Source organism: Urocampus carinirostris, chromosome 15 (assembly GCF_059441175.1).
Source record: "Urocampus carinirostris isolate Australia breed hairy pipefish chromosome 15, RoL_Ucar_1.0, whole genome shotgun sequence".
Taxonomy (NCBI): domain Eukaryota; kingdom Metazoa; phylum Chordata; class Actinopteri; order Syngnathiformes; family Syngnathidae; genus Urocampus; species Urocampus carinirostris.
Window position 1 is genome coordinate 21,522,369 of NC_142363.1, and position 15,894 is coordinate 21,538,262.

The 15,894-nt window shown below is 38.9% G+C and overlaps 1 protein-coding gene across 1 annotated transcript in view; it reads left to right on the forward strand.

The window, feature by feature from the left end:
• Positions 1–3,670: 3,670 nt before the first annotated feature.
• Positions 3,671–15,894, forward strand: part of evla (Enah/Vasp-like a) — a 49,294-nt gene continuing 37,070 nt past the window's right edge. Inside the window, exon 1 of the mRNA XM_088353957.1 lies at positions 3,671–4,107. Coding sequence (XP_088210083.1) covers positions 4,103–4,107 — 5 coding nt within the window. The 5' untranslated portion in view covers positions 3,671–4,102. The remainder of the gene's footprint in view (positions 4,108–15,894) is intronic.

Consider the following 15,894-nt stretch of genomic DNA (forward strand, 5'->3'; position numbering starts at 1 on the left):
ATGCACTCTGTCTGCTAGGCAAGGGATAACCTATTTAGGCTTTAAGCTAAAAAAAAAAAAAAATCTCATCTCAAAAGTTTTTGAATTGTAATTAAAACGATTTTGGTTTGATGATGGAGGTAATACTGTGAGCTGCAATTTGTCTCCCCATGATGCAACTGGACCCACAATGAAAATTTTAACATTTTTCTGGCGGAAATAAAACCAAATGAAAGAAACTGGATTCTGTATCCAAGCTTGATGTCCATGACTCTCACGTTTATTTACCATTGTGCGATAAGCCTTTGCTATGTATGCAGGATTATGACCGCGCCCAACTGCGAGTTGCGTAAAAAAATGTTGAAATGGTCTGTAATTATCTGCAGTTATGTATAAATGCCACATGATGCTTGCAAAATTTAGAAAGCAGATCAGTGAGTTTTTAGGCAAATAACAGATAAGATTCCAAGTAAAAACAAGTGAATTATTTTACAATTTATCCGTCTCCATTTATAGTTTATACCTTGGGTCGCCCTGAGAACACCTGAGTAGCCTGTGGACTAGTTCTAAAAATAGCTCACAGGTGAATGAGTAGTTCTGATTTTCAAGGAAATTTGATTTCTAACTGGCATGAGAACAGGACTGTCTTTAAATACATGATCATTATTGTCCATGTTCTTTTTAAAATTGGGCTTTAAACAGATGCTTTAGTGGGTGTGCGAGCGTATTTTAACCCTACTTCACATGATTACATTGTACAACATTGTAATAATGTAATAACATAATTACAACATAGTAATAGGCTTTTTTTTTCTTTTTTTTAATTAAATTGGATACAAACATAGAAAAATATGAGAGTATCTTATAGCAGTGTCTGAAACTCATGACAAAAAGTTACCGGACACCAGGGCAGACAACTCTGAAAAGTTGCCTGCCCCATTTTTCACAACTTGAAACACAATAAGATGACTAATCGCTATAAACCATTGTTGCAAAGTATTAAGGATTGATAATCAGAATATATAACAGAGCAACTCTTTAAAATTAGGTTTATCATTAATCTACTTATAACATTCATTGCATGTATATGACATCACTGTTTTCCATCTGCCATCAGTATGTACCTGTATGTACTCATCTTCATTCATGCAATGTTTGTGTTGCGTCTGATGCAAGCCTCGTGAACCCCTCTTTCCACGATGCATACATTTTGTTAGCTTCTTTTGAGTCTTTCTTCTGGGGCTGAGGTTTTGGCTTCATTCCTAACCACTTATCCATTTTTCTTGTGTTCTCTGTGCACCTACTTTGGAAAATAATATGCAAATACACGACCTTATAAGGCTCGGGAAAGTCCGGAAGTTATTCGATGCAGGCTTCTGATTGGCTGCCGAGTATGCAAATTGCCAAACCGAACGAATATTTTGAAATCGTAATAAAACAAACATTTTTTTAATTTTATTTTTTTCTTGAAAAAGTTGTCGGCCACCCGGGCAGAGACGTTTTGTAAGTTGTACGCCTGACATAAAAGATACACGCCCCTGGCGTCCGGGCAGACGTTATTTCAGACACTGGTAATAGTCATACAGCATCCAGGGTGAAAGTCTAATATGAAAAAACAAATGAACAAACACGGACAGTAACAATAGCAAGTAAAGAAATAGGAACTGAGAAAAAAAACGGAAAAACAACAGTTCCTCGTCAAACCTAACAAAGAGCAGATTAAGTAAATATAACCGCTGCTACTGGTGGCACCCCACACATGAGACACCTGAATTCATAATTGTAAAATAGTTACATCAAAAACCTTGCACAGCACCATATACATGAGGCAGTGAAGTTAAGAATTCATCGAGGAGCCTATTACATATACTTCTAATCAGTGCTAACTTTGCAGGCCCTCAAACAGTGACTGTAGCCTTCATTAGGTGGTGTCCAACTGTCCTTGGGCGTTTCGACCCTAAACCACAACGCCCTCGAGTTGGCGGGCCGGCAGTGATGGCCAGTCACTGCCCATCTTCTCCTGGTCCCCAGCTAAACTCCTCTCCTACTCCAGAGCCAGCAAGAGGCTCTCTCCGCGGCTTCCCCACCTTATGGGCAGCTGCCTTCCTCTCCTTTCCACTTATTCCCAGAGCTGTTAATGTGTCCCATACAGACTGTGCTGGGAAGCCCCTGCACCCGATCTCCACCGGGAATAGCCAGGTCTGCTATCCCTTGTCCCTGCACTGTTGGACCAGTTCTTGAAATTTGGCGTTTTTCCTTTCATGGGCTTTGCTGCATCCTTCTTCCCACGGTACAGTTAGCTCAATCAGGATTATTTTTTGAGCCTCATCCGACCAAATCACGATGTCTGGCCTCAAGGAAGTTTGGACTACCTGGGGAAAGTGTTATTTCCTTCCCCGTTCTACCCTCATCTGCGATGTTGGTGCTGTTTGCAGGAGGCTCTTCTTGGTCTTCTTGGAGGTTCGAACCGTCATCAAGAGATTTCACCAGGTTAGCTAATCAATCGGGGATAATGAGTCATTTCTAAAATACTTTTTGCAGATTGGCATTCCTGGAACGAGGGTTAGCTTATGTGCAAACCCTTCTCAAGGTTTCTTAATTTTCCCTCATGTGGACGTTGTTGTTTTTTGGGGTTTTTTTCCTTGCTCTTATGAAGATTTTCAGATCAGGGGATGTTTTAATGATGGTCTTTGCAACCCTTTGAGACTTTATCTGATTAAGGCCTATACGGTACAAAAAAAACGTGTCTTATCAAAATGGTAGGCCTTTGTGCTCCTCGGTTACAAAAAAGTAGGGATCAGCATCAAAAAAAGTTTGTGATTCCAAGTTTATAACGTTAATATGCAACTACCGTAATCAACATCAGCCATCTTCTACGGAGTGGTCTGCTGGGGGAGCAGCATTCCGACGGCTGACGGGAAAAGACTGGATGCACCCTCAACTCAGTGGAGGTGGTAGGGGAGAGTAGGATGATAGCTAAGCTGTCATCCATGACTAGGAACATCTCCCGACCCCTGCAGGACACCATATCTGCTCTGGAGAGCTCCTTCAGTTACAGGCTGCCTCACCCCAAGTGTGTGAAGGAGCGGTTCAGCAGGTCCTTCCTTCCTGGAGCCGTGAGACTATATAAGAAGCAGTGCTCCCGATAGTCTGCACACCCTCCACAACTTTCCATATTTGCATATTACTGGCCACTTTAACTATTTAGCACACCTGCCATTAAAAATATTCTGGTTTTTATTTCTTATATTTCTAAATACTCTGACCCTGTACCGGTCCGTCGTGGTGAAGAGAGAGCTGAGCCGAAAGGCAAAGCTCTCAATCTACCGGTCGATCTACATTCCTACCCTCACCTATGGTCATGAACTGTGGCTTATGGCGGAAAAGAACACGATGTTGTGCAACGTTGCAATGGAGCATTATAGGAAGTTAAGCCAAAACGATGTTCGGCAACGTGGTACTGTGAGTAAAAACTCACTGGGCTTGACGTGTAAAGCGGTAGTTTTGGTGAGTATGTCACTCATGCAATTTATTCTCAATGCAGTTCAAACAGAACCCCTTTTGCCAGTATTTTTTCCCGTTTTTCAGTGGTTTAGAACAGCGAACAGTGAACCGCAAAAGACGGGGGTCCACCCTTTAAAAAAGGCACCGCGTGCTTTCAAACTGCTTCCACGCAGATACTTGTCTCCACCACCAGATGGCAGCATCGAGCCGACTCCTCCTCGCGCCGCATTGTAACCTTGCCAAATCTCTCCGCCTCGCTCCCCACGACCCACCGACAACACTTCGAATGGGGGAACAAAATATGGCGTGAAGGAGGCGGCGGCCGCTGACCACCACGGATTCCACCGGTAGCCGTTTTCCGAGTGAACAAGAGAGAACCAAAAACAAGAAGATGGATTTAAGGACACGCCGCGGCGCGTGTGTGCAGCCGAGACGCCGGAGCACAAAGCGGATGGGAGACACAGCTTGAACCGTAGCACGCCTCATCACATATCCTCCTTAAACGCGTTTATTTTTTCTTCCCACGTCCACGAGGGCTTCTTCGACTTCATTTTTTTTTATCAGCGGCAAAAGCATTTTAATTGGCGTCCTTGTCGTCGTGTGTGGATAAAACGTCGACATGAGGTAAGCTAATCCCAGTCGCCCTATTTGACGCGTCATGACAGATGCACATTGTCTCCATTACAAGTAAAACCATTCACATTTTCTCTTTTTAGATCAAATATATAGTGAAAAGAAGCTCAATATTCTTTTCATAGCCGATAAAGAACAGTATAAATGATTAGTTGTGGGGTTAAGGGGGGCGCTTGCCTCCCTGTCATCACATCTATTTTAGCCATTTCCTTTAATTTAGTAACCTTCCATTGTCACGTTTGGACCCCGCCCCAGTTGGTTCCATATTAACAATTGCAATTTCCCCATTTAAGCAATAATAAACCCTACAAACGCAACGTGGCGCCTATTTACTCACAGCAAAGACAGACTATGAAGAACACCTGTCTCAAAACCTATGCTGAGAGAAGCTTAAGAGAAAAATGAGCGTCAAACAATGACTTGCGGTTTTAAACACGACCACTAGATGTCGCCAAAGCGAAGCGCCAGTTGCAAAACTGATCACCATTAATCAACCATAGAACATTAACTTATTCAAAGCCAGACGTTTCTCTTGAATAAGCAGAGCGGGTGCCATGAATTATTTTCCATTTGGACTAATTTTTGAAAGCCTTCAGAAATGTTGGTTCGGTAGCTACCTAATTGGTATAATGGCGGCGCCCTCTGTTGGCTGCGGCTGCATCGGCTCGCTACAACGGGTCAGGTGTATCGACATTTCGTTCTGTGTACATTGTTACAAAGAATGACAATACAAAGGAAATTATTATTATTATTATTATTATATAGACATACAAAAGAAAGCTTTACCCCTCATTTTTCATTGAATAAAAAACAGATGTTTCTAGCTCTTATTATTGTTTACAAAACAATAGTTGAACATTGCTAAGTTTTTAAAAAATACTCAGTTTCCCAAATACTGAGAAAAGCGGCTTTATGTGAAAGGATTCCTTTTCAAGCAGAATTTTCACTATGGTGATTTTTTTTTTGTATTGATGGTACCTCCCATATCGAAACAATGCTTTTCAAAATAACATTTTATTGCAAGATTCAAAGAACACTGAACTTTTGCGTGAATGTTGCATAAACTTTGCACAAACTTTTCAGCGCCCAATGTTTGCGATGATTTGATCACATGATTTTGTTACTGTCGTGATCGCGGTTGTGCTCGGAAAGTCATCCCTCTCTGACCCAAACTTCGTCATTTTTTTCCAAAAAGACATAAGCTTTGAACAATTTCATGGCTGTACTTATTTTTTTTTATTTATTTTTTTGCCGCCACACTGCTTCACTTCACCTATACACCTCAATAGCTGGATACAGGAAGCAAGACTGAGAAGTGGGGGCTTCCTCAATGTGTGGACGAAGATCTGATCAAAGCCACTCCTGCTATCGATCCATCCATCCATTATCTGCACCGCTTATCCTCAGTTGGGTCACGGTGGTGCTGGAGCCCATCCCAGCTATCTTCGGGCTTTGGGCAGGGGACACCCTGATCTGGTTGCCAGCCAGTCGCAGGGCACACAGAGACATACAACTCACTCGCTCATTCACACCTACGGACAATTCGGACTGGCCAATTAATCTGAAATGCATGTTTTTGGAATGTGGGAGGAAGCCGGAGTGCCCGGAGGAAACCCACGCAAGCACGGAGAGAACACGCAAACTCAGGATAGTTCGATCTCATGACCTCAGAACTGTGCCGCACAAGTGCTAATAGCAATTCTTTTCATACTAAACTCTTTCCCAGAGGCTTGATACTTACTGATAAACTGTGCCAAAGCCTTTATAACAGTTATTTATTTTTTTTTTTTTTAACTTTTTATTTCTCACACCGATTTTGACAGAGGTTTGATTCCCCCATCTTACATCCACACAAAATATATACACTTGACACATTCATAAATAACAGAAGGAACAACAAAGAACAAAAAATGCTATTAATAGAAAAGAATAAATGCTCATACAATAAATCCATACAAAAAGAAATATATATATATATATATACATATAAAATTGATAAATCAAAATATACACCCAAAGGAAAAAAAAAAAAAAAAAAAAAAAAATACACACATAATAAATAGGGGGAGGTGTTTAGACATCAAGTAAAATTTGTGTGATAGGCTTCCATCTTTTCTCAAATTGGTCAAGTTTCAGTTGAAGTCTTGCAGTGATTTTTTCCATAATGTACATTTGCTTTAATTTGTCTCTCCATTGTTTTATGTCAGGAGGTTGTGGTTTCAGCCAGGACACTGTGATCATTTTCTTTGCTACCAGAAGCATTACCCTTAGTATATATTTCTGTTGACCAGATAGTAATTCTTCTGGCAAAATTCCTATTACGTAAGCCTTTGGGTCCAACCGCAACTCCCAGCCCGTGATTAATTTTATTTCTCTCTGGATACTTCTCCAAAAATTTAATATTACAGGGCAATTCCAGAAAATATGCGTAAAGTCACCGACCCCCCCACAGTTACGCCAGCATAGATTTGAGGTATTTTTATATTTTGAAGTGATAGAGGGTGTATAGAAGAATCGCATTTTTACTTTCCATTCAAACTCCCTCCATGTCGGGCTGTTGGTTATTTTGTGTCCCTCTTTCAATGTTTTTTCCCATTCGTTGTCTTTTATCGCTACATTAGTTTCTTGTTCCCATTTTTCCTTAACTGCCATGTCCTCATTACTGAGATCCATTCTCAGGGCTTTATATAGTTTTGATATAACCCCCTTTATTGATTGTCCTTTTGTATATGATATTAATAATTCCTCTACCTTAGTTGGCTCCTTACATATTTTCCCCCATTCCTCGTGTTTCTGGAGGTAATGCCTTAGTTGCAAATATTTGTAAAAATCATTTCTGGGTAGGTCAAATTCTTGTTGGAGTTGTTCGAATGATTTCATTGTCTGTGCTTCCAATACTTGGGTAATCAACATCAGTCCTTTTTGGCCCCATTTTTGAAACCCTACCTCCATAACCCCAGGTTTAAAGTCTGGATTTTTCGCTATTTTGGTAGCCCTATTCACAGATCTTGATATTTTTAATTTTTTTTGTATTGTTGACCAAGTTTTAATAGTTCCCTTAATCCATTCATTCTGGATTTTTAATTTCTTCCACCTCGTGACTGATATGTATGGTAACGATTCCACAGGCATATTTGGACAAGATCGCTGCTCCATGTCCACCCATATCGTATCTTTGTCTGTAGTAATCCACAAGATGAGTGCTCTAATTTGAGCTGCCCAATAGTAATATTTAATATTGGGTAGGTCTAGGCCCCCCTTTTCTTTAGGAGCTAACAGGGTTTTGTATTTTATTCTAGGTTTCTTGTTTTGCCAAAGGAATTTTGCTATCAACTTATTTAACATTTTAAATGTGGATGCCGGGATCAGAATTGGAAGGGATTGAAACAGAAATAATAGTCTTGGTAATATGTTCATCCTGATTGTTTCTATCCTGCCGATAAGACTTAAGGGCAAAATTTCCCATTTTTCCAAATCTTTCCTTATTTCTTTTATCAACATTCCATAATTTGCATCAAACAGTTGTGTGGTATGTGGTGTAATGGTCACCCCCAAATATTTAAATCCTTTATTTGTCCATTTAAAATCAAATCTTTCAATCACATCTGTTGGACATTTTCCTGATATCATCATTGCTATTGATTTGCTCTCATTATTTGAATACCCAGCTACTTCTCCATATATTTTAAGGCTCTCCAACAGTGGTGGTATTGATAACGAAGGTTCCTCCAGCATTACCAACAGGTCGTCTGCAAACAGTGATATTTTATGTTCTGTTCCTCCTTCATCAAATATCCCCCTTATTTGCTCATTTTGTCTAATAGATTCTGCGAGTGGTTCTATGCTTATTGCAAACAAGAGTGGGCTTAAACAATCTCCTTGCCGGACTCTTCTTTTGATTTCAAAGAAATCTGAACAGTGACCATTTACTCTAAGACGAGATTTAGGATTTTTATAGATTATTTTCACCCATTCAACAAATATTGGAGGGAAGCCAAAAGCTATAAGTGATTGATGTAAGAAGCTCCATTTCACCCCATCGAAAGCTTTTTGTGCATCCAAGCTCAGTAACATCGAGGGTTGGGTCTTAGATTTTGTGCTCGTAATTATGTTTAGTATCCTCCTAATATTGTTTGCACCCTGCCTTCCCGGAATAAACCCTGTTTGATCATTTCTAATTAATTTCGCTATAAATTTCTGCATTCTTTTTGCAAGTATGCTTGTAAGAATTTTTAGATCATTACAAAGTAAACTAACTGGTCTATAGCTTTCACACAATATTGGGTCTTTTCCTTCTTTGTGCAGGACTGTTATGATGGCTTCCGACCATGCTTTGGGGGGATCTCCTTTTGTTAGAGCATAGTTAAATACTTTCTGCAGTACTGGTGTTAATTCTTCCTTAAAGCTTTTGTAGAACACCCCCGGGAATCCATCCGTTCCTGGTGATTTATTTAACAGTTATTTTTTAAACAAAACAAAAACAAAACTCAGGGACAATACTTCTGAAAACGTAATTATACATTATGGCATTGAATTAGTTAGTATACTAGTCTAGCCCCTGTTTCTACCAGGTGGCCCCGAGCTAAATAAGTTTGAAAGCCCTGATAATGAATAAAAACAAATATAATCTGTTTATTCTATTCTCCAAATAAACAAGTCAAGTCATGTTTATTTGTGACGCCCTTAATTACAAGGAGTCTCAAAGGGCTGCACATACTACAGATTGTTGCAAACCACGGACTATTATTACACCGTCCCCTGATCTAAAACCTACATGAGGGCAAGGAAAAACTCAAAAACCTCGACATGAGGAAAATGAAGAATCCTTGAGAATGGTAATTCAGTACCCTTCTTAGTTCTTTCCCCACTTGTAGTAATTTTATAGTTGAATTATACAGGGTAAGATCTGCAAGTGTACCGCAATAATATTAGTAATCTAAGATAACTTTGTCGTCCTCTAACAATAACCAAGTGGCTAAAATGGGCTACACGAGATCGAGCTAAAAAAAAGTTTATTTATTTTATTTATTTATTCCATTCAAAAATTGTTTGTACGGCCTACACAATTTGAAATGATAAAAAAAACTAAAAAATAACATACAAGTTGACAGGTATATGTTTAAAAGCACACTGTAGTCATGGCAACGACAGCATCACTGACTGTGCATCATGTGGTATGCTGGTAGCTGCAGGCGAGCGAGAAGAAGAAAGATGAAGGAGGAGGTGTTTATTCTGGGGGTTGCTAGGCAGGTTAAGTAGACCCCTCGCCCACCCGGGCCCCCTATTTTTATTTATTCTTTGCCTCCTCGATGACATACTCACCAAGCTCATCTTCTGGTTTGCTTCATTCTAAATTTGAGTGTGAGTAACGCTCGGTACTCTTGCTCAGTGGTTCCTAAATGGGGTGTTTAGATTCCAGGGGGTACGTAAGGTGTTTAAATGACGTTTTGAAAGAAGATTATAAATTGATTCAGGTATCATTATTTAATTATTTAAGAGAACTAAAATTATAATTGTCTTTTCATACAAGCTTGTTGGACATTGTTTACAATGAAATTAGACATGGCACTCCAGGATAAACATGTGAGAAGAAAATCCTTAAAAGAGGATTTAAGGCAAAAAGAATTGTTACTCGGTCACTTACCATAATTTTGGTCACCGTATACAGGGTTGGGTAGGGTTACTTTAACTTGATTACCTTCAATTACTTTTGGATTACTCCAATACCAAATATGCTAATAAAAGACAAAAAAACTAAATATGAATAAAATTATGACTCACAACACGTGGTAAGCTTTCTCTCCTGACTTTGATCTCTTTGATCCCCGGCAAAACTAACATAAAATGCGACAGAAACAAAATGAAAATAAATCCAAACAGCTTGCCAACATCATTTTTGCCGTTCCATGTATTCCGTTACTCCCCAAGCCTGCACAAAATTTAGTAATTTTATTTCATATTTAGTTTCTTTTGTCTTTTATTAGCATATTTGGTATTAGAGTAATCCAAAAGTAATTGAAAGTTATCAAGTTAAAAGTAACCCTACCCAACCCTGACCGTATATGAGTCACAAGATCATCAGGAATGGTTGAGATTATTCTGCACTGTCCAAAGGGGGGAGAAGGAGAGGATAAAAGAAAAAGAACTGGGCAGACAACAATGGACTTGTGCCCACTTTGCCAAATCCCAAACTCTGGCCAGGAACAGTCAGCAGTGGAGAGAGCTGTCCAGGGTTGCGTGCCAAATGTTGCCCCACAACCCAGGCGGTTAAACTATCCATAAACCGTGATGTTTTCCCATATAAGCCATCATCTCATATAAACTGGCCCTCTGATACTGCTTTAAAAAAGCCACATACTAAAAATACATACCCAAAATTCTAATAAAACGTAAAACAGCATAATTATTCAAATGATTAGATAATAAAAATTAACATACTGATAATAAAAATAAAACGGTTTAAAGCCATTCATTATTGGATAAATAGGCAATATAACACACTAGATCACAATCAAATAAGATGTGGTCCCTGTCAAACACAATCAGGACGGTGGCGATTGACTGAACAAGAAGAAGAGATCAGGCGAAGGAGGAGCTTGGGTTATCGGGTAGTTTGGGTGGAAATACCATTCTTACGCCCCCTTGTGATCATTTTTAATGCGCAAATAAGCCGACCCCCTTATTTTAGTATTGTATTTTATAGTTCTAATTTTGGCTTATACGCCAGCATTTTTGGCATTTATTCATAGTGTATTTATTTCTGTTTTATGTTTTTGTCTGTATATTTACGGGTTGTTTCCTTATAAACCATTATTTATTCATATATAGTTTTATATTTGTATCCCTAAATAATTGAAGCCTACCATACAAATCAGGCGTGATATCCTATTATTTCTATATTTTATATACGTCAAACAATTAACTGCTTCACAAAGAAGGTTGGGTACCACTGAGCTATCTTATGTTGCTATGCAGATTAAAGCTCAGGCCCCCTAAAGCTCCAACTCGGGTCCCCAGAACTTCTATTTATGGTAAAGAGCTCTCGCGTGTTGTTTTGACCCCTGTGCTGAGGGTCTCCATACATCAAAGTTGGTTAGCCATTTTTATACCATGACATAACTTATTGTTTCTGCCGCTATCAATAACACTCGAGAGTTTTGTACTGTTAGTGTAATATACTTCAAGTAAAAAAGGGTAGACCACCTAATAACAAATCATAGTTGAAATTTTATTATTCTTAAAAAAAACGACAACAAAAACTAGCTAAATAGAGATAACTAGTGCTATTTTAGCCCAACGTGACTATGTCCAATCTAGACACTGTTAAAACCAAAGGTGTTAAAAGTTAATCAAAAGCAATGTGTCAAAACACATTGGTTCAGTGTTCACAGCCGCCTGAATACTTATGTTGTTATGCAGAGTAACAGGGGACCAAAAACCTTCAGTCCTCTGAGTTCTACATATTTTTACGAGTCTCTTGCCTGTAGTCTGACTCTTGCAAGGTTTTACTCATGCGCACAGTGCACTTGAATGCTTTACAGCTGTGGTTTTCACAGTAATGGCTGCACTCAAAGGGCCTGACGATACTTATAAATGTATAACAAAGTGTAATTCGGGGCGGCAGTGGCTCAGAAAGTAGAGAGCTCGCAGGTTCGATTCCCGGCTCCACCGTGTTACATGTCGAAGTGTCATTGGGTAAGACACTGAACCCCTAATACCCGCAATAAGCAGGTTAGCGCCTTACATGGCTGCACGGCCGCTATTGGGAAATGTGAAGCACACTGTAAAGCGCTTTGGGAAGTCTTGACTTGAAAAGCGCTATATAAATGCAGATCATTTCATTTCATAATTGGAATGTAAAATACATGTAACTACTCCTTCATGTAAAGCAACTCTGAAGTTATGAAGTATTCAATCAACAAAATTACAGTTGCATTGAAAAAGTAAAACGTCATTTCAGGTATATACCATTGTTTCCGGACTATATGTCTCCGGGTTTTTTAATTTTTTCAGTTTGGCTGGTAGTGCGATTGATACTCCGGTGAGACCTCTATGTGAAATTTTTAACACATTACTATATCATCGAGTTTTAATGTTTTATTACCGGTACTGTTTATCACTTCACATGTTATTTTCACACTAAACTGCAAGAGGGCGCTCTAGGCCTGTGTTGATAATTTCAACATTGCCCTGTTGTGGTGGACATTTTTCGAACCCGAAAAAAATGGCGTGAAGCGGTTTATCATCTTGGAGGTGTTGTTTACCGGTAAAAGTGACATTGCGGATGAATATTTCATTGTATTTTGTGATTTGGAGTGCAGCTGTTGGTTGGATAAGTATGCTAGAGTTATCTGAATAACTCTTCATATGTAACGTCGTTACTGACGTGCATGTCTAAGTTATGCGCGTACGTGTAACGTTCGTATACCCGGTTCTCCATTTTGTTTGAAATTGCCTTTCAAGATGACATGTATGTCTTTGGTGTTGGATTTCATCAGTTAAATTACCCCTAAAATTGGGACTTATACATGTTTTTTCCTTTCTTAATTATGCAGTTTTTGGTTGTTGTGACTCATACTCCTGAGAGACTTATTGTCCGGAGAATACGGTAATGTGCCATACATTAAATACAGTGATACATCTACATACGAGCGACGAGAGATTTGAGATGTCTTCCGAGCAAAAGATTTTCCTGACATGCGAGAGAAAATCCCAGTTACGAGAATTCAGACGTTGGGACTAGAGACTGGAACTTAAAAGTAATTTTATTATCTTATTACTGTATTTTTATGTTTAACAAGCAAAATGACCCAGTATTGCTGGAGCAATAAAAGATTGGATTTGGTTGTTGGGATTGGTCGGTGGTCGGGAGTTGCTTTACACAACTTGGCCACCAAAGGGCATTAAAGACCCCAAAGCATATGTTTATCGACTTTGTTGATATTTATTGGTGGTACCTTGACACGAAACCTAGCTAATAACACTCGCTGAGGCCTAAAGTACAACTGTGTAAACTTTCACGAAAACCGGTTCAGCCGTTTCTAAGCATATAAATCACACACACACACACACGCACAAAATATGGGATTTATAAAGTCGTTTAGATTAGATTTACAAAGATTACTATTTAAATGTATTTTTAAAGATCATGCAGATGTCTTTTATAGTTATTTAGCATTAACTTGGATGCTTTTGATAGGCCGGGAACAAATTATTTGATTTTAAGTTATTTCGTGTCTGTAAAATTTGCTCATTGTATGAGCAATTTTAAATACCTGCACCATACGGGAATGAATTAATGTCGTCTGAAAGGAAATGATCTGCATTTATATAGCGCTTTTCAAGTCAAGACTTCCCAAAGCGCTTTACAGTGTGCTTCACACTCTACCTCCTGAGCCACTACCTGCGTCCGTGGAGGTATCACTGTATAACAGAATAACAAAATCTTCTTGGACTCTTAAGGTATCATTTATTTCTCAATTCCACAGATCAATATTGATATTCTGGTGTGTCGTGGCACTGAGCTGTCACTTTGCAGATATCGTTGTCGTCAAGCATTATGGGAAATATAGGTTTTGGTCAAGCACAAAAATGATGTGGAGGGCCATATTAAGCCGGTGGGCCATGAGTTTGACACATGTGCTTTAAAGCTTCGTGTTTAGCCGTGTAGCTCTGATGTAGGCTTTATATACACAGACTGTGGATGTCTGGCATTATGTCGGTCGATAAGGTTAGCAAAACTCAGTGTGTGGTGCAGAGGCATGCTGTGTTGAAGTCTGTTGGGTGTGCCTGGTCATAGTTAGCTAGCTAATGAGCACTAAATGGAAAAGTTCAGCAGTAGACCGTTAAGGTCCAACCCGAGCGTGTTAACACATTTGTTGTCACTCTACTGCTGGCCTCTCACTTCGTCCCTTCAAACGACAAAGGGTGTTAGAACAAACTCTGCCCTGGAGAGCGATCTCCCACGCATTCAGCAGACCATAGTCAGGTGACTGGAGCAGAAAAAGCTCACAATATCATCCGTTCGCATAAGGGATACAACTGCAGCCATGTTGAGTTTAAAATGTAAGTCATGTAAATGAGTTATTTCTCTTTTATGGCTGTTTAAGCCTGCTGCTTAAAATCTGGTGCGGCTTGTACGAAGAAGCGAATGAAATTTGCGCTTGTGACCTTTTATCAGGTGTGCTTTGTAGTCCGGAATTTACAGTGTATCCCACAGCCTTGTGTAAACAAGCTTTTTTGCTTAATAAACAATAGAATACATATATTTAAAAACTAGTATCACTCATAAGTCAAGGATGGACTGTGGTTGAATGTGTTAATAGTCCTTTCATAGTTTTACACAGTATACAAAAGTTTTATATGTCTGCACAGTTGAACTGAATTGTTTGTTTATAATGGTTGTTCTTTCCAAATCCAAAGACGAGAACAATTCAAGTCGTCGTTCAGTTTTTCAACATGGCTGCTTCCTTTGTGGCAATGAAACACAAGAGTTATTTTTAGGCAGAGTGCTTTTATTGTGCTGTGGCGCTTCTATGTTCTTGTCTGGCTGGATGCTTTCGTTGTGCTTCCATCCTAAGTGCGAATGTGCCTTGAAAAGGGGTGCGAGAGGTCAAAAAGCGAGGCGTCCGACTCAGTTCTAGTAATGCAGGTTTGACCGACTCACAGTAGAAAAAGGTCGAAGTTTCAGCAAGATGTATGTAAAACGCTGACTTGTAAGTCTCTCTTACGGATCCTGCCCCAGTTCTTCCCTTGACAAGTCAGTATTAGTATAAACTGGTGTTTCAGGAGATTGTTTGTGGGGTGGGATTTGGCATTTACGAAGTAAATGGTATTTGAAGTTAAGTGAGAGATCTTTATGTACAATTGGAAACACTTTTCAGTGAAGTTACTTGGATGACGTGAAGTTCAATTTTCCTACTAAATATACGGTAATTCCTCATTAAAATGTGGTTTATCTTTCATGGTCTTGCTGCTTCATGTATTTTCTTCATGCATTGTGTTCTGCATTCTGATTGGCTAAACGGTCCCTAAGAGACTAGATATTTATCCCCAAAAAATGCCTACAGTAGGTACAGTATACAGTACCTTAATCTGTTAAACCAATTATTGGTTTGTTCTTGGGTTTCACTGTATGAAACAGTATCTAATTATATAATTGTAAAAACAAATAAAAGGTTTCTGCTTCTCGGATTTTACCCATCATTGGTTCTTTTTGGAACGTAACGCCTGCGATACGCGAGGGATTACCCTAGAAACTTTAATATACATATCATGTAATCTATATTTACATAAACAATACTAGAGCTGGGCTATAAGACCAAACCCCCGCACACAAAAAAAAAACAGTTTGATTTTATATGTCAACTCTGGACAATTTTGATTTTAAAACCAAACTCTACCTAACACACATTTATTTATAACATATTTCATAAGTTAAAAACAATGTGTCCTGTGAATTAATTACTACAGTTAATTTAATTTATTTTCCTCTCCTGACCGCTTTTGTCATTTCAGTAGTATTTTTAGTGGACTACATGGTTCATACCAATACTTCATCACACCATCAAAGAAGCTTATTATTTTGCCCCAGACATATTTGAAATAAACCACCTATTTTCTCATAATACCGGCCAAAAACAACCATCTGCTGGAATGTAATTACAGAAGAAAAGAGAACTTTGGTTTAGCTAAATGTTTTTTAATGCCTCAATGGGGCATGGTTTCTACTGACTGTTTTAAATTTCTTGTTCTATTCATAATTTTGCCAAGTTGTGT